Source organism: Zophobas morio, unplaced genomic scaffold, assembly GCF_036711695.1.
Source record: "Zophobas morio isolate AGI-343-1 ecotype UQ-CSIRO unplaced genomic scaffold, CSIRO_AGI_Zmor_V1 ptg000012l, whole genome shotgun sequence".
Classification (NCBI taxonomy): Eukaryota; Metazoa; Arthropoda; class Insecta; order Coleoptera; family Tenebrionidae; genus Zophobas; species Zophobas morio.
In genome coordinates, this window is record NW_026972117.1 from 15,719,520 (window position 1) to 15,739,122 (window position 19,603).

Genomic DNA, 19,603 nt, shown 5'->3' on the forward strand with positions numbered 1-19,603 from the left:
GTTTTACGGTACTTATGGAAGCAGTTTTTAATTTACATCTTAGTAAAAGCTTTTCCAAGTATCGGTATTACTGGTTGCCTGAAAACAGAAAAAATATACACACCTTTGCCGTTTCTTGAAAAGCCTGATGTTCATCCTTCTGGCCCTGAATTTCATATACCGTGCAGCCAACATGTCCGTGATCTTTGAGTAAAACTTGGAACAGTTCATCCAGCCACTGTATAGCTTGCGTTACATCCTTTTCATAATTGTAAATATGTGTAATTTGTTCCAGAGTCAACTTTTGCAACTCAACACTATCACTGAAGATATTTTTCCGCGCAGTAGTGGCGTCTAGTATGTCCCGAACGTTAACAATGTCTTCAGCATAATCCACATAAATTTCGCGTCCTAAAGCATCTTTGATGGGCATGGAGAGCATATCCGACAACTTTTCGCCTTCTTTGACCAACTCTCGTTCAACAGCATCTGCAAAACAAACGAAAGAACTCAACAACACAACAAAAGTTTGATCCCCACCTAGACTAGCTTGGCTTTCTTGCAATTGCTTCAACTTCTGACCTGCAGTTGTAAAATCAACAACTTTACTCCCCATCACCAACGAATCAAACACCTCCCCTGTCCTATCAAAGTACTCCGAAACCAACCGGAAAAACCTCAACGAAGTAATCAACACATTCCTCCTCTTCTCTAACCTCAAAGCAAAACTTCGACACACAAAATCCATGAAGTCCTTCTGCGACAACAGATCTTTGTACTGAAACGTCACCAACTCGCTCTTCGGGAACTGCTCAATCTTGTGCAACAATTCCGCGTACGCCCCATAGGTGTCCCAGCACTGCAACTCGATAGCTTCGTGCTCCCTCCTCAGCTCCTCAGCTGAAGCCACATCATAACCCACTTTCTGCTTAGAGTTCAAGAGATTCTCCGCAGGACCCAGAATCCAATTGGTTACTTTGACCACGCCGTCTTCCAGAAGACTCAAGTCTTTGGTGTCGATCACCGTTTTCTGGAGCTTCAACCATTCGTCTTCGATCTGCTGCTGTTTGGTCTTCATAGTGACGAGAAGGTGGTCGATGCGGTTAATGGTGTCGAGGATTTCTTGAGGAGTGGACATGGATTCGAATTCTGAGGCGAATTTGCGGGTCCGGTTGGCGTGCTCGATGGTCTGGAGGAGCTGCTGGCCGGTGTCTGTGAGGTTGTGCACCAGGAGTCGGGTCGCTTCGGCCATGTCGGTGCTAGCGGTGAGGACATCCTCCAGGTCGGAAGAGCGAAGCGTTTTGCAGGAGTTGAGGTACTGGAGGAGTTCGTCCAAGTCGCGAAGAGCCGTAGTGGTGTTGGAGTAGAAGTCTTCAACTTTCTGTAATTAAACAGGAAGACATTTTTTATCATTTTTTTCTGCATTATTACTTTTTTAATTTATTCCGCTTATGTGACCAATTATACGTTGAATGATTATGATTGACTAACGTGTCGATTGTAAAAAGCTCGTAACGTAGATTTACTTTTTTTTGAAACCAGCTGTATATGTAACGCGCGCGCTGTTGCCGTGGCAATATAACTCAATAAGCTTCCCGCCCAATTTCCAAAAATCCGCCTTATCCGCAACCCGGTCGTCCGCGCCAATCCCATTCGCAAATCGAGGTCACGAGGCCCGCCACACGTGACCCGTAACGCCGTGCCACATTTCGTCAAAGCCACCTGTCGTCAAACGCTTCCGCAACCAGCTGTGATCACGCCGAGATAACAAAACGCCAATTCTACGGTTTTATGGTCTTTTGATTAGACCATCGGCCGTTCCCGCCCACGACCATTGATTCGATCGACCCATGCATTCTTGCAAAGGCCATCGCGCCCATCCCACGCCGACTGTTGACTTCTTCGGCCGCCGAATTTACGATGATATCATCGCGAGGCCTCTTTTGGCTCTTATCGCCAAAATAAAACCGCGAAAGTAGCAAGGCCTGTCGAAAGAAGAGATCGTACCTGTCTGTTCTCGATCCACTTGTCGTGGTCGTAGATGAAGGTGCCGCCGAGCTCGAGAGGAAGCTGCGACTGGTCCACGAACTTGTTCAGGCGACATCTTGGAATGAAGATGACCTGTTAATGAAGAGAGATTTTTATTGGATTGCAAAAGAGTTGAGCGGTAGAGGGCAAGCGGTTGTGCGTGGAGAAAGAGCTACTCGGACTTTTCCTCGTGTTGGGTCAATGCTTTCGTGAAACTGGCGAAAAGCAATCTACATAAAATAACTATAATTCAAAATTAATTTGTAGTTGCTGCTAAATGCAAGAGGGATTTTAGTTTTTTGAACATCTGGTGTAAAAGCATTCGTGAGCTAAATTGATGCGGGTGGTCACTTGTTTTTGAAATTGAAATAAACGGCCACGTTTTATCTCTTGAGCTAAGTCATAAAAGGAAAAATTGAATGATTACAGAGAATTAAAAAATGTTTTCAAAGGCACTGTTACCTTTGGGGTGATTTCTTAGTATAATGTCAGAAACAAATCTTTCGAAAAACAACTTCTTAATCTAGGAGAAATTGTTAACCTTTGATTTCCAGCGGCTTTCAATTCTTTCAAACCTATATAGATTCTATACGAGTACAGAAGGTCATGCAAATAAAGTCAATGGAGTCAAGTCTGGCGACCTTGCAGGTCAATGAATTGTTCCAGTACGATCTATGCAATAATTTGGGAGTACAGCGTCTCGGACTTCCTGGATAAAATACCCAGGAAAATATCGTTTACACCAGTGATTTTCACTACTGATCGTTCACTAAATTGTTGTTTAGTTTGAGTTTTTAACTGAAGTTGATCCTGCCAGTGTTCAGTTACACACAGAAAATCAATCACACACCTCCCTATTAAGTAAATGTTCTAGTTGTAGTACACGTTAATTATAGATTGAACATTTTGGTAAATGATCCTAAGGCTGTTCAGATGGAATTTAGACCTTTCAGTTTTATGTTCATTTCCAATACAAATTTGGTGTTCTTATTTCAAAATTGTGTTTTGGTATTTGAATAACGCATGTAAGTTTTTGGAAAAAAAAAAACAAAATTGTCCGAGATTTTACAATTTAACTTAGAAATTGCACAAATGAATGCTCTGAATTTTTTCATACGTTTTAATGTTGTCGTAAATGTAGTAAATCGCTGATCAAAATTCGTCTGTTCGTTCCACCCAAAAATATGGGATAACCTCATATTAAAATTCCGTGAATTAAATTGGCTTGCACTTTATAATTTGACACTATCATTAAAAACTCCAAATTTTACAGTATTAGATATAATTTAAATTTTATATCCTCCGTTTATAGTTTATGAATCCGTGTTGAGTTTTTACCTTAGACGTCAAGATTTTTGGAAAAAATCAACATTTTCCAATTTTGTCGAATAAATGTTATTTAAATGTTAAAAAGTAGCATAGGCCTGAACTTGTGGTTTATAAATACGCTTATTGAGATTTTTCAGCTGTAGATGTCTCAATTTTTCAATGTTTACAATTTCAAATTTTCGATTTCTCAATTTTTTATTTTATTTCAAATTTTGACGTTTCTCAAGTTTCAGTTTTCCGATTTCTAAACTAATCTTTTTTTAATTTTACATTTTCTCGACTTCCCAAAGTTTCGATTTGTTTCAATTTTTCAATTTTTCGATTTTTCAGGTTTTTTAATTTTTCAATTTTTTAAGCTTACGATTTTTCGACTGTGCTTTTTAATTTTTCGATTTCTCACTTTTCAAATTTTTTAAATTCTCAATTTTTTGGATATTTCTTTCAGTATTTCAATTTTTCGACTTTTCGATTTTTGGACTCTTGGATTTTTTAATCTTTTGATTTTGAATTTTTCGTTAAACTTTAGATTTTTCAATTTTTGACTGTTTTATACTTCGATTTCTCAATCTTTCAATTTTTCGATGTTTTAATTTTCACTTTTAAAAATTCTAGGTTTTTCCATTTCTCGAGTTTTCAGTTCTTCTATATTTCCATTTCTAATTTTCAAAATTTTTGAATTTTCGATTTTTCCAATTTTTTTTTTCAGTTTTTCGATTTTTAACTTTTTCTTCACAGCTTTCCACTCCTCGACTTCTCGATCCTCTGCTTTTTCGATTTCTCGATGTCTCAGTTTTTTCATTTCTCGATGTTTCGATTTTTGGATTTCTCGGTTTTTCGATTTTTTACTTTTGGGCTTTTCAATTTTTCGATGTTTCGATTTTTCAGTTATCCGATTTTTCAATTTTTCAATTTTTTAAATTCTGGAGTTCGATTTCTCGATTTTCAGTTTTTCGAATTTTAAATTTTAGATTTTAGAATTTCTATGTTTTGATTTGTTGACGTTTGGAAAAATTTGGATTCGTTTTTCAATTTGGGATATTTTAATAGTTCAATGTTTTATATTTTAGAATTTTCGATTTCTCGATTTTTTGATTTTTCAGTTTTTCAGTATTTCTATTTTTCAGTTTTTCAAATTTTGACGTTGCTAAACATTCAGTTTTCCGATTTCTCAATTAATCTATTTTTGATTTTCCCATTTCTCGACTCCTCGAAGTTTGGATTTTTCAGTTCTACAATTCTCCGATTTTTCGATTTTTTGACTTTGGTTTTTTGGTTTTTCGATTTTTCAATTTTCCAATTTTTTCATTTCTGAATTTTTGGATATTTCTTTCAGTTTCGGCATTTTCCAGTATTTTGACTCTCCGAATTTTCGGTTTTTCGTTTTTTAAACTTTAGATTTTTCAATTTTTCGACTGTTTTATATTTCAATTTCACAAATTTTCAACTTTTCGATATTTTAATTTTTCAATTTTTCGAGTTTTCAGTTCTTCTATAATTTAATTTTTCAATTTTCTGAATTTTAAAATCTTCAATTTTTCAATTTCTTGAGACTTTTCGACTCCTCGATTTCTCGACCTTTTGATTTTTCGATCTTTTACTTTTCGGTTTTTCGATTTTTGAATTATACGATTTTTCAATTACTCAATTTTTTAAATTTTCGAGTTTTGTATTCTCGATTTGTTGAATTTTCAATTTTTCGAGTTTCTATTTCTCGATTTGGTGATTTTTCAGGTTTTGATTTTTAAATTTTAGATTTCGAATTTTTAATTTTTTAAATTTTTTGATGTTTCTATTTCTCCATTTTTCAATTTTAGGTTATTTTAATTTTTCAGTGTTTTAAATTTTAGATTTTTCGATTTTTCGGTTCTTCAGTATTTTTTAATCTTTCAAATTTTGACGTTTCTGACCTTTCAGTTTTCCAATTTCTCAATTAATCTATTTTTTGATTTTTCCATTTCCCAACTTCCCAAAATTTCGATTTTTCAGTTCTTCAGTTCTTCGATTCGATTTTTCAGGTTTTTGATTTTTCAATTTATCGATTTTATAAGTTTGCGATTTTTCGACTTTGATTTTTTGACTTTTCGATTTCCCAATTTTTCATTTTTTCGATTCTTCAATTTTTTTTCTATTTTTCTATTTTTCGATTTTTAATTTTTCGCATTTTCAGTTTATCGTTTTTTAAACTTTAGATTTTTCAATTTTTCGATTGTTTTATATTTCAATTTCTCAAATTTTTAACTCTTCTGTAATTTAATTTTTCAATTTTCCGAATTTTTCAATCGCATTTTAATTTTTTTTAATTTTTTGATGTTTCGATTTCTTCATTTTTCAATTTTACGATTTTTTCATTTCTCAAATTTTGACGTTTCTGAATTTCAGTTTTCCGATTTCTCAATTAATCTATTTTTCATTTTCCCATTTCCCGACTTCCCAAAATTTAGATTTTTCAGTTCTTCAGTTCTTCAATTTTTCGATTTTTCAGGTTTTTGATTTTTCAATTTTTCCATTTTTAAGTTTGTGATTTTTCGACTTTGATTTTTGGCTTTTCGATTTCCCAATTGTTCAGTTTTTTAATTTCCCAATTTTTATTATATTTTTGAATTTTTCGATATTTCAGTTTTGGGATTTTTTAGTAGTTCGACTTTTTACTTTTTGGATTTATAATTTGTCGTTTTTTAAACTTTAGATTTTTTAATTTTTCGACTGTTTTATACTTCAATTTCGAAAATTTTCAACTTTTCGATATTTTAACTTTTCAATTTTTAAAATTTTGTTTTTCGATTTTCTCAAAATAGTTTGTCAAAATCGAGTGAAACATGTGAAATGTGATATTGTGTTTGTAAATAAAAACATCTAAATAATAACTATTTCCCCCAGAAATTCTAAACGCTTAGAGTCGACATTGGCGTGAGCGCGCTGGGGTCTGTCGATCCAACAAGTTCTCAGGCAACGAGTTTTCCACGTGCTGATTTTAAAAATATCCCTACAAGTCCAGTAATCAGGCTTATTAGCTACGTATCATGTGACTAGAGAAGAAGAAGAAGGTTCAAATGATAAAAATTATAACAAAGAACAAAATCGAAATATATTATTTTATAAAATTTAAATGATATTGAATAAGGAAAATTCTAAAGTGAAGTGATTACAGTGTTGGTGGGGATGATCAGACAAAAAATTCCTTTTAACGTTTTACCTTCTAATATAAAAAGAGACTCTAGAAACACTTCAGCAAAATTTTGTCTCAGCAGGCAAAAATCAAAACTTAAACTTGGTTTAAATCAGTTTTGATTTGTTTTTCAAGCTGCCACACAAATTACAAACAACTTAGACAAGTATGTAACTGTATAGTTGTGAAAAGGTTGATTAAAACTCTAAAAACTCAACTTAATTAAAATCTTATTACAAAAATTTCACCAAACAGTATAAATCACAAACAAAGATTTATTACACGCATAGTTCTCATTAAGAAAAATTTCTCCGAAAGTTGTCCCAAAAAAATATAGCTTGCAGCATCAAATTTCACCTAATCTAAGACATTGTATAACATACTTCTTCAGAGTTTGGGTAGACTTTTTTATGCTTTTAATACTGACTGTGGAAAAGTAATTAGAAAGCATTAGCTAATATTTAATGGTTTTTTAAATGGTTAAACAGGATATTAAACTTAAGTTAAAAAATTATATGAATGAATAAATTTCATTTAAAGATTAATTTCCCTAAATTGAATGAATAATTATTTATTTTTTGTGCACTGTTTATTGTAACAAGATTATTATTTTTAAGATGTGAAAATTCATTTTGTGATTTTTGATTATTATTAAGCTAAGTTACTTTTTTTTATTACAGAACTATCAACTTTACAAAATATATAAAATGTTCAAGATGTTTTAAAAATGTCGAGAAAAATTCCTGCCTTACTGCTCTTATTAATAACTTTGGCCGTTTTGAACTTTAACAAATCTTTAAATGCAAAGATCCTTACTTAGTCGTCTATAATTCACTCAGGATTCCCCTCAACAATAATAATTGATAAAATGGAGAATGAAAAAGTTTTAACAAAAAAGTAACGATAAAATCTAAACCACAGCTGGCAATACACATAGGTACGTTATCGATTTAATATCTCCTGTTGCCATAGAAAAGCGTATTTAATATTAAACTATTCTGGAGGCCACATTTGATGATATCTTTGCTACTATATTAATTTTCAATTAAGGTGCTGCTTCTGTTTGATTATTATTTTCTAAAAACATTTGGAACATTATTTTCGTTATTAATTCTTAGGCAAGTTTTTATTTTTATAAGTCCAAATTAAATAAAACTATATATTACAAACAATGAAGAAATGATTTACTCTGTTTTCAGTCCTTAAATCACCGAAACATTATTTAAGATAAATTATAAATTTACCGTTTCTTTCATTTTTTGTTTAACATAATAAACAAAAATTGCCACATGTCTTTGGATTTCCCATGGAAGGTAATTATTACGATTTTTAAACTTCTGTATGCGATTTTTAAATAGTGGTTATTAAGATATCTGCAGACTGTGTTTATTTATTTAATTAATTTATTAATATTGTACGTTGCTATGGTCGTATCAACACACAACATGTTAAAAATAAACTACCTACTTGTTAAGCCAGATAAAATCACTGACTGATTAAAACACCTGGCATTTACACAAACTTATTGAGCTTTGTGGCTGGTCATTTTTTTTACACACACAATCGAAAAACATTGGTAGATATGACGGAAAGATACAAAAAAGATAAAACATAAAGAGAGAAAGATCTATGTTTACAAAGAGGAAAGAACCTATCTCCGAAACAATTAAAGCTTGAAAGCTTTTCATAGGTCAGTATGTTCTTATTTTCAGTATGGAGTGGACATCGAAATTATTGGAACTATTTTTCGGATGCGTTAATGACCTATTGTACTCAGAAAGACACCATTATGTAGTGCGAAACATTTTCCAAATCATTAAATCACTTTAGAAGATAAATTCTATTTCAACAAGTCTAATACAAATTTAAAAAAATGTCTGCAGTGTTGGTTTGAGTTGGTGAACAGTTATCTGTGTAACTAGTGTGTAAAGTGGCACTTTATCACACAAAAGTGAAGTGAAAAAAGTTTCGCGAACGAGTTACACACATAAACTGTGTGCTGTCAGGATGATTTTAACAATTAAAACTGAAAAATTGATTTAGTTACGTTGATCTAGCAATGAAAACTTGTTTTTCGTATCTGAATAAAGCACTTCTTAAAAAATTGCTGCGTTTTCCACTTTTTAGCTTGCAACCAAAATAATCGTTAAATATAATAATATTTAGAACTTTGGTTTTCATATAAATTATTCGCAAAAATCTTAAGTGAAATGGAAGACCTACTTTTGCATATTTCAAGCTTTTTGCATCTTATTGAAAATTTTGATAAAACAGTAATTTAGATAGAATTTAACTAAACTTGATTGGCCCTCAAGCTTGAAAAGTGAAAAACTAATGTACGTTGAAAGTACTACATAGTACGTGGTAATTAGTGCTATTTTACAGCCATCTAAATTAATATAATTTATCTATAAAAACAATTGGGAGTGTCGTTTCGTTGCACTTTCAATTTAATTAATATTTTATTGTTTCAAAGCATTACCATATTATTTATAACGTATTTTTCTAAGTATCGCAGTAAGCATTGATTTGATTTCAATAAAATTTTTGAAATACATTGCCAAATTTTCTGATGACGTCAAAAATTTTTTCGAATGAAGAAACTTATATGGTTCTTGCTCAAGCAGGCAAGGTTTGAAATTTTTTAATAAACAAACAATTTACATCAGTCGTTAAAAACGCAAAAGTTACGATCACTTTTTTTGGAAGATCTACATAAACAACTATCCACACACGACCATATATAAAATTATTATGAATAAAGAAAGATTCATAAATATGTATTAGTCGAAATTAATAAATTTTAATATCACCCTACAAAAATTTGCAAATTTGGAGGCTAAAAGGCTGTAGTCGAATTGTGGATTTCACCGATATGTAGCGGATTTCACTGAAAATTAGAACCACATGCCACTAGTTTATCCCAGGAAGTTTATTTAATTATAGCCTTAATTAAATGTTTTTCAAAAAATCCAAACTACTGGAAAGTCTCGTTGTACGACTACCTGTTTACGCAATGGTTTCCGTTTTATTGCTACAAAGAAGACATCGTTGAAAGTGTATAATTATATGTAATAACTTTTATAATTAACAATCAGTAACAAGTTCATACGAGATTACTAGTTCTCATGGAAAGTACTAGTATTTTTTAGACATGAAAAGCACCGAGATCTGATTTTAAGATATTTTCATTAAACTTTGACCTAAATAAAGTGTGTCAAAATTTCAGCCAAAGTCCACCCACAAAGTTCAAGTGTTTGAGAACGTCATGGAAATAAATGTACGTCAACGCGAAGAAACATAAACTGTTAAAGCATGAAAATTATTGTTTACTTATCTGAATTATGCAATAGCCTTGATGGAGCACTTTTGCTGTTTTACAGTTATGAAAGCAACAATTACCAACAACGAGTAATAAATCAATAAACTCTTTAATGCGACAATGACAATGGAGTAATTAAAAAATTGTTTCATGGTAGCTAGATAACATTAATGGTAATAATGGAAAATAACGCATTGACTAGAAACTATCTCAATGTGAAATAAAACCAGAAACTTCCAAAAATGTTAAAATTTTCTGCAGCCACTTCTCTAGGAAAGCAATTTCATTGAACACGTCACCGCTGAAAAATGTCACCACCATAAAATATCTCTATCTGGGTAAATTATGACCATGATACGTGCATAAACAGCAAAGCACTTTTAAAAACATACTGCGCATTCACACAAGTGTTTTTTAACAATAGTTTTTCTGATTAATTAGCTGCATAAGTTAATAAGATTCAAATCTTAACACCTTGATCGAAATCATTTGAGTACTACTTGTATGTTCACCGATAACATAAACACATTAGTTTATCTAAAGTGAAAACATACATTCAATATATATATTTTTAAACGATCGAAACAAGTGGAAACAAATTTGAAAGATCTAGAAGTTTTCGTTTTTAAATATGCGTAAAAGATTGATCTACTCCTATTTATGATAATTTTCATTGTTCGTACTCGTCACAACTGTTGAAAGATCATTTATATTCTCCACAATAATTGCCCCATTTGTGTTATACGAAAGTCAAAGTAACCGGAGTCTTCAAGCGAGTTACGAAAACAATGATGCGTGACTGAAATCAGCAGTTTCCTGAATTAATTCATAGACTTGTGTGTATTTTACAGTATTTATGAGTGAAAGTGGAAAATATGGTACAAGAATTGATGAGAAATAATCGTTCTTTCAACTCGGTTTTCAACATAATAATGCCAGTAATTAACACGTTACGAGAACGCTCCCAAAAGGTCCGAAGCTAAAACCAGTTTCAAAACTAGTGACTTTCGAACCGTTACTTGGAGTAAGTAGGTTGCATCATTTCTACAGATGTATCTTTAGAAAATTTTGCCCAAATATGGAGCAACAGTAGGAGTGTTGGCCGAGATTTATAAGATTTAATCGTCTCGCTGTTATTCATGTAAAAGAACAAAGTATATCAAATTTCTTACTTGAAAATTATAAACATTTGCATTATCCTCTTTTAAACCATGGACTCAAAGGTTAGCAGAATTAGCCAAACCGTGACTAATTTTTTTACAAACAACATTTATTTATGACCCCCTTTAGGAAAATTTTGTACCCACATCTCACATCCAAAATCCCCCTAAGCTCCCTCTCGAATTGTACCTTGAACATCTCCATTCCACTGTTGCTAACGCCAGTAACCCAATTAGTCCAGAATTATTGTTCAAAGTGTAATCTACAGGTATTATATGAAGTGCTTTATTTTCGCTTGTTTTTTTTAGATTAAAGGTTGATGCAACTTCACACTCGAGCACCGTAATTTAATCCTATCGGTTATTATTTTTACCTGGCCGTCGGTTTGCGTACAATTTTCCACTCGCTGCTTGTCCCAAAAGGCGTCCGGACGCAGTACTATGGTTTGAGCGGGCTCTTCCTGGGCGAATACGGTGCTGACTTGGCGAATGCAGGACCGGGCCACGCGCCAAGGACCCTTCCGGGCGTCGATCAGGACGGTGACGCCGCGGGTCCGACTGGATTCGCTTTAAAAACCAAAAAATAAAAATTAACCAACTGAAATGTGTTTTTGTCGTTTTTTATTTGTGATGGATGAGGTTTCTAATGTGTCTGTACGTGACACAATTTCAGATAATGAGGTGGTACTTAATGCATTGTAGTTATTTCTTTTTTGCAAACAAGTGGCACTTATGGTTTTTTTTGACCCGATTTCTCTCTGCTTTTTTTCGTAACTGGTTCTAATTGGAACAGATTTTTGTAGCAGTTGTAACATGTTTTTCAAATGGAGTATCATTAGTGTTTTTTTTTATTTCATTAATAATAATAACTTCGACCCATTTTTTCCTATAATACATACTTATTTTTACAGGAACTATAATTCAAGAGTTAATCTGACATTGGGTTTGTTCCACAATAGAAGAACATATAATTAGTAATAGTAAGATAGAATAAAAAATATCATCTGAAGGGTGAGCAATGAAAAATAACTGACTTATTGCAAAATCCCCATTACTATCACAAAAAGTTGAATTAATTTGCAAAAAGATAATTAATTATGGTCACTCTACACAGTTATATCTACTAGTTTAATTTAAATACTTAATGCACGCTATTAATAAATGATTTACATCTAGAGGGCCGTGAGTACGGTTTGACCTTTCCCCGAGAACTTTCGAAAATTCCTACTATTTTTCAGAATAGAATAAATTAATGTTTCGGATATTTTAAAAATATGGTTTCTAAGAGGAATATTTCGAAAATCTTGATCAGAGATCATCAACGCGATGTTTTTTGACTTAGCTCGTCGAGATCCCAGACTTTTTGTTGATTTTTGGCAACTTAGCCAGAAACTCAATTTTTCAATAACCGCCTGTATGAAATTTGTGACATTTCCCCAAGAATTTTCTAAAATTGCCAAAAGAGATTATTTTGTTAATTCGGATTTCAACAAGTTTTTTTGGCTTCATTTCATCAAAAATTCCTACTATTTTTCCAAAATAGTCAAAATGGAAAAAAATAATGTTCCGGATATTTTAAAAATGTTACTTTTAAATCAAATATTTCGAAAATCTTGATTAGGGATTCAGTTCGTCGAGATCTATATCCCAGAATTTTTGGAGATTTTTTGCAACTTCGCCAAAAGCTCAATGGTTCAGCATGTATGAACTTTCGAAAATTGCCGAAAGAGATTATTTTGTTGATTTCGACCTCTACAAGTTTTTTCGGCTTTATTTCTTCTAAAATTCCTATTCTTCCAGAACACCCAGCACGTTGTGTTTTTCGATTCAGGTCGAGTTCCATATCCCAGAATGTTTTCTAAATTTTTTTGCAACGTTGCCAAAAGCTCAATTTTTCAGCCTGTAAGAAATTTTTGAACTTTCCTAGAAAACTTTCGAAAATTTCCAAACGAGGTTCTTTTGTTGATTTCGATTTTTACAAGTTTCTTCGACTTTATTTCCTCGACGATTCCTAATATTTTTCCAAAATAGCAAAATGAAATAAATTAATTTTTGGGATATTTCAAAAATTTTAATTTGAAATTGAACAGTATTTCGAAAATCTTGGTCCGGTATCCTGAACACGTTGGTTTTCAATTCAACACATCGAGATCTATATCTCAGAATTTTTTGTAGATATTTTAACAACTTCGCCAGAAGCTTAATTTTTCCATAACCGCCTGTATGAAATTTTTAACATTTCCCCAAGAATTTTCGAAAATTGCTAAAAGGGATTATGTTGTTAATTCGGATTTCAACAAGTTTTTTCGGCTTCATTTCATCGAAAATTCCTACTATTATTCCAAAATAGTCAAAATGGAAAAAATTAATGTTTCGGATATTTTAAAAGTGTTGCTTTTAAATCAAATATTTCGAAAATCTTGATTAGAGATTCAGTTGTCGAGATCTATATCCCAGAATTTTTGAGATTGTTTTGTAACTTCGCCAAAAGCTCAATGGTTCAGCATGTATGAACTTTCGAAAATTGCCCAAAGAGATTATTTTGTTGATTTCGACTTCTACAAGTTTTTTCGGCTTTATTTCTTCGAAAATTTCTACTATTTTTCCAGAATACCCAGCACGTTGTGTTTTTCGATTCAGGTCGAGTTCAATATCCCAGAATTTTTTCTACATTTTTTTGCAACTTCGCCAAAAGCTCAATTCTTCAGTCTGTAAGAAATTTTTGAACTTTCCTCGAAAACTTTCGAAAATTTCCAAACGAGGTTCTTTTGTTGATTTCGATTTTTACAAGTTTCTTCGACTTTATTTCCTCGACGATTCCTAATATTTTTCCAAAATAGCCAAAATGAAATAAATTAATTTTTGGGATATTTCAAAAATTTTAATTTGAAATTGAACAGTATTTCGAAAATCTTGGTCCGGTATCCTGAACACGTTGGTTTTCAATTCAGCTCATCGAGATGTATATCTCAGAATTTTTTGTAGATATTTTAACAACTTCGCCAGAAGCTCAATTTTTCCATAACCGCCTGTATGAAATTTTTAACATTTCCCCAAGAATTTTCAAAAATTGCTAAAAGGGATTATGCTGTTAATTCGGATTTCAACAAGTTTTTTCGGCTTCATTTCATCGAAAATTCCTACTATTATTCCAAAATAGTCAAAATGGAAAAAATTAATGTTTCGGATATTTTAAAAGTGTTGCTTTTAAATCAAATATTTCGAAAATCTTGATTAGAGATTCAGTTCGTCGAGATCTTTATCCCAGAATTTTTGAGATTGTTTTGTAACTTCGCCAAAAGCTCAATGGTTCAGCATGTATGAACTTTCGAAAATTGCCCAAAGAGATTATTTTGTTGATTTCGACTTCTACAAGTTTTTTCGGCTTTATTTCTTCGAAAATTCCTACTATTTTCCAGAATACCCAGCACGTTGTGTTTTTCGATTCAGGTCGAGTTCAATATCCCAGAATTTTTCCTAAATTTTTTTGCAACTTCGCCAAAAGCTCAATTTTTCAGCCTGCAAGAAATTTTTGAACTTTCCTCGAAAACTTTCGAAAATTTCCAAACGAGGTTCTTTTGTTGATTTCGATTTTTACAAGTTTCTTCGACTTTATTTCCTCGAAGATTCCTACTATTTTACCAAAATAGCCAAAATGAAATAAATGAATTTTTGGAATATTTCTAAACTTTTAATTTGAAATTGAACAGTATTTCGAGAATCTTGATCCGAGATCATGAACACGTTGGTTTTCGATTCAACTCGTCGAGATCTATATCTCAGAATTTTTTGTAGATATTTTAACAACTGCGCAAGAAGCTCAATTTTTCCATAACCGTCTGTATGAAATTTTTGACATTTCCCCAAGAATTTTCGAAAATTGCCAAAAGAGATTATTTTGTTAATTCGGATTTCAACAAGTTTTTTGGGCTCTATTTCATCGAAAATTCCTACTATTATTCCAAAATAGTCAAAATGGAAGAAATTAATGTTTCGAATATTTTAAAAATGTTGCTTTTAAATCAAATATTTCGAAAATCTTGATTAGGGATTCAGTTCGTCGAGATCTATATCCCACAATTTTTGGAGATTTTTTTGTAGCTTCGCCAAAAGCTCAATGGTTCAGCATGTATGAACTTTCGAAAATTGCCGAAAGAGCTTATTTTGTTGATTTCGACTTTTACAAGTTTTTTCGGCTTTATTTCTTCGAAAATTCCTACTGTTTTTCCAGAATACCAAGCACGTTGTGTTTTTCGATTCAGGTCGAGTTCCATATCCTAGGATTTTTTCTAAATTTTTTTGAAATTTCGCCAAAAGCTCAATTTTTCAGCCTATAAGAAATTTTTGAACTTTCCTCGAGAACTTTCGAAAATTTCCAAACGAGGTTCTTTTGTTGATTTCGATTTTTACAAGTCTCTTCGACTTTATTTCCTCGACGATTCCTAATATTTTTCCAAAATAGCCAAAATGAAATAAATTAATTTTTGGAATATTTCAAAAAATTTAATTTGAAATTGAACAGTATTTCGAAAATCTTGGTCCTGTATCCTGAACACGTTGGTTTTCAATTCAGCTCATCGAGATCTATATCTCAGAATTGTTTGTAGATATTTTAACAACTTCGCCAGAAGTTCAATTTTTCCATGACCGCCTGTATGAAATTTTTGACATTTTCCCTAAGAATTTTCGAAAATTTCCAAAAGAGGTTATTTTGTTAATTAGGATTTCAACAAGTTTTTTCGGCTTCATTTCATCGAAAATTCCTACTATTTCTCCAAAATATTTAGTCAAAATGGAAGAAATTAATGTTTCAGATATTTTAAAAATGTTGCTTTTAAATCAAATATTTCGAAAATCTTGATTAGGGATTCAGTTCGTCGAGATCTATATCCCAGAATTTTTGGAGATTTTTTGTAACTTCGCCAAAAGCTCAATGGTTCAGCATGTATGAACTTTCGAAAATTCCCGAAAGAGATTATTTTGTTGATTTCGACTTCTACAAGTTTTTTCGGCTTTATTTTTTCGAAGATTCCTAGTATTTTTGCAAAATAGCTAAAATAAAATCAATGAATTTTTAGGACATTTGAAAAATCTTAATTTGAGAATTTTTTGTTGATATTTTAACAACTACGCCAAAAGCTCACTTTTACAATAATCGCCTTTTTGAAATTTTTTATCTTTCCCGGAGAACTTTCGAAAATTGCCAAAACAGATCTTTCGTTGATTTCTACAAATTTATTTCGGGTTTATTTTTTCGAAAATTCCTGCTGTTTTTCCAAAATATGAAATTAACATTTTTTTGGGATATTTTAAAAATGTTACTTCTAAATCCACTATACTTCGAAAATCGTAATCAGGGATCATCAACGCGTTATATTTTTCGATTCAGCTGATCGTACCTATATCCAAGAATTTTTAGCAATTTCTCCAAAAGCTCAATTTTTCAGCAACAAACTGAAATTTTTACGTCTTCCCGAGAACTTTCGAAAATTGCCAGAATTTTTTTCGACCTTATTTCGTCAAAAATTTCTATTTTTCTAGAACTGCGAAAATGAAATAAATTAATTTGACACTTTCGAAAAATACAGTTTTTTGGCACTAGAACTTGAATAAAATCTCTTATTAGATATATCGAAATTCTGGAGTCCACATTTTTAGATATCCTTTGTGCTTTAAAGAAATAAACGTTAAAATTTGATTCAAAGTTTGACAATTAATTGACAGATTAATTAATTTAGCAAAAATTCAAATGAAGCGGTTGATCTCGCCTGACAATTCTTTAGATCTGTCACTTGTCAAATTTGACACTTGTCAACATTGTGAAAATTTTTTATCACATTACTAAAGTTGGTCAAGGCGAATCATATTTGTACCAAGAGTTTATATTTTTGTTCAGAAAGAAAGAAAAATACGTTATTATTTTTTATATAGATATTTGTCAGCATTTTTGTTCAATTTCACTACTATTTTTAAAAATTACATCATTAAAAATATAAAATTGTGCAACTGGTACAATTCGATTATAATGTGGCTCTAAAACATCTATACATATCAAAAAAGGTATCTTTAAGAATATAGTATACAGGGTGAGTCACTAAAAAGCGATATTTCACTAATTATAGAGAATAAACAAAAAGTCACAGACTAACGTTGTAGGGTCCTCTGAGTAGCATACATTTAAAAATTATTTTCGTCTGTATAGAATGTTCTAGGTTTGATGCATAAATGCACAAATTAGTTTTTTTTTTAATGATACAGCCTACATATTTTTTACATATTCTAATTGACCCCTTCGTAATCTTTATTTTTGAAATTCCAATGCAACGTTCCACGTTATTCCAATATTCTTGAAGTTTCGTATAATGGAAGTGTTTATAAAAAAAAGCAAACACTTGGATTATTTTTAAAACCTGTGTACAATATTTTGTACACAGACGCGCTTTGGTGTGCTATAAATGAAATTGGCTCTTAATTTGTAGATAGTGTTTATAAATTTTTTTTTTAAATGTTCAAATATTTTATCGCTGGATCTTGTTTCCTTTCTCTATTTTTTAAGTATTTTCTATATTTAATGTTGATAGTTATTTTGATTTTCACATTGAAAAAGAGAGAACAAATATTAAGTAAAAGTAAAAAGCAATAATAAAGTACAGGTGTCCTATTTGAAAAAACTGAAAAATCAAAATTTAATTCAGTTGATACCCCCAACAACGCGCGCATCTCTGTTTATTTTTCTATAAAATATTGTAATAGAGGTTTTAAAAACCCTACTAATGAACAAACGAAAGTTTTTTTTATTTCCTGATACCACCATATTTAAAAATGGAATCTGGAATTTTGCACAAAAACTTTTAGTTATGTTATTTGATAAACAAAAAATGAACAGTGTTTTAACATATTTATATAGGGTGATTGAATTTGCAAACTGTCGGTTTTTTATTTTATTTAGATGAGACACCTGTATTTATCTCTAAGTAAGCTATAAAATGTTATATAAAATCCAAACGTCTATCTTTAAAAATGGTAAAGCTGTGAATCTTTAAAAGTAACCTATTGTTCCTTAGAAACGTACTTCAATATCTTGTTAACCTTTACATCTGCCGTCGTTTTTTCTCTTTTATCATAATCTAAATCTGTAAAAATATATAGGGTGTTTCCTTTCAAAAAAATACTAAACTGGTATTATAAATTGTGGCTGGAAGTCAGTTCTGTCACAGTGTATCAAGATAATTTTTATGGTAACACTGTTTTTGAAAGGAAGTAAAATTTAGCTTAACACCTAAAAAAAATTTTTAATTTTTCCTTTTAACGTGTACAATTTGTACTAATTTAATAACTAACCATTCGAAGCAAATATACAAACAAAAATGACCAAACACATTTATTTCAAAGTGTGATAAAGTGTTTATTAATGCATAATTAATTAAGTTCAATTGTTAGTTTCAGACAATAAAGTACCCACTTTTTTCAAAACCAAAACCGATAATCACCGATTTTTAGTTATTATCAGCGGCATCGCGATAAAGGTGTCATAGCCCTATTCAAAATTGAAGTTCGAAAACACTTTCTTTGTCTGTGCCAATGTCTAGATTCCTATTTTGACCAAATTTTGCAAAATAATAGTAAACACTTCAGACTTAGCCCCACGTCAAAATTCGTCACAGTTCGTATTTTCTTATCGATTAGATTTTTATAAAATGGAATGACTCGACAGTTTTTGGCACACAGGCGTAAATGCTCATTATTTTGAAGCTGTTGTCATCTCAATTGCCACTTATTGCAGAATAAACACTTAAATAAATTGGTGTAATTTTCCAAAAACAAGCACGATATTAACCACATCGCGAACAAAATTCTAAAAAAGAAACTATTATGTGTCAGTGAATAAGAAAACTATAAAACCGCCTACATTTTTCATTGAACTTCACACTCAATGAATCGATTTTGCTGTTTTTGGGCAAGTTCAACACTCGTTTAATGTACGATCGATTCATAAATAATGCAGTAGTTGCAAAATACCTCACCGAGGACAACTTCTTGTTTCATAGATAAACAAACACATTTTCATTACCTGAATATCGAAAGAAGGTACTGAAGAGACGGAACGATGTTGGGGGGCCGACTTTCAGTCGGCAGGTTGACCAGGAAAATGGGGCGCCCTTCCTTATCATGCCCTCCGGGTAGCACGACAGTACGCCCCTGCAGACATGATATACCGGGTCTCAGTTCCATGACCTTGACAATAAAAATTATTTTTAGCGGTTGTATATTCAAAATGTCACAAAGAGATTAATCGTTTAGATAAAAGTGATACAGAACACTCGAGATGTCAAAGTGTATTTTTTATCTCTAAATGTGTATGGAGATTTTTCGAATTGTGTAGATCGATAAATTTACGATCTGGTCTAAATCGGGAAAATTACTAGATAATGTTGTAACGACGGGTATTTTTAGAGGTTCTGTCACATTTGGAGAACCTCTTCTGTATACTTAGTAAAAGTTCAAGTTTAGTGTCTGACAATTTAATAAAACACGTTCTAATAGAATATGTACTAAATTCATTAAGTGTTCATTAAAATCGTAGTGGGAGATGTATTGGATTCAAATTTTAAAAAATGG

The 19,603-nt window shown here is 31.6% G+C and overlaps 1 protein-coding gene across 4 annotated transcripts in view; it reads right to left on the minus strand.

The window, feature by feature from the left end:
• The window catches only part of Sls (sallimus), a 195,337-nt gene that overhangs the window by 173,924 nt on the left and 1,810 nt on the right, over positions 1–19,603 (minus strand). For all 4 annotated transcript variants that reach the window (XM_064054558.1, XM_064054555.1, XM_064054554.1 and 1 more), the window contains exons 2-6: positions 19,056–19,219; positions 11,359–11,551; positions 1,987–2,100; positions 520–1,360; positions 104–468 (exon numbers count right to left, since the gene is read on the minus strand). In XM_064054558.1, coding sequence (XP_063910628.1) covers positions 104–468; positions 520–1,360; positions 1,987–2,100; positions 11,359–11,551; positions 19,056–19,216 — 1,674 coding nt within the window. In that variant the 5' untranslated portion in view covers positions 19,217–19,219. The remainder of the gene's footprint in view (positions 1–103; positions 469–519; positions 1,361–1,986; positions 2,101–11,358; positions 11,552–19,055; positions 19,220–19,603) is intronic.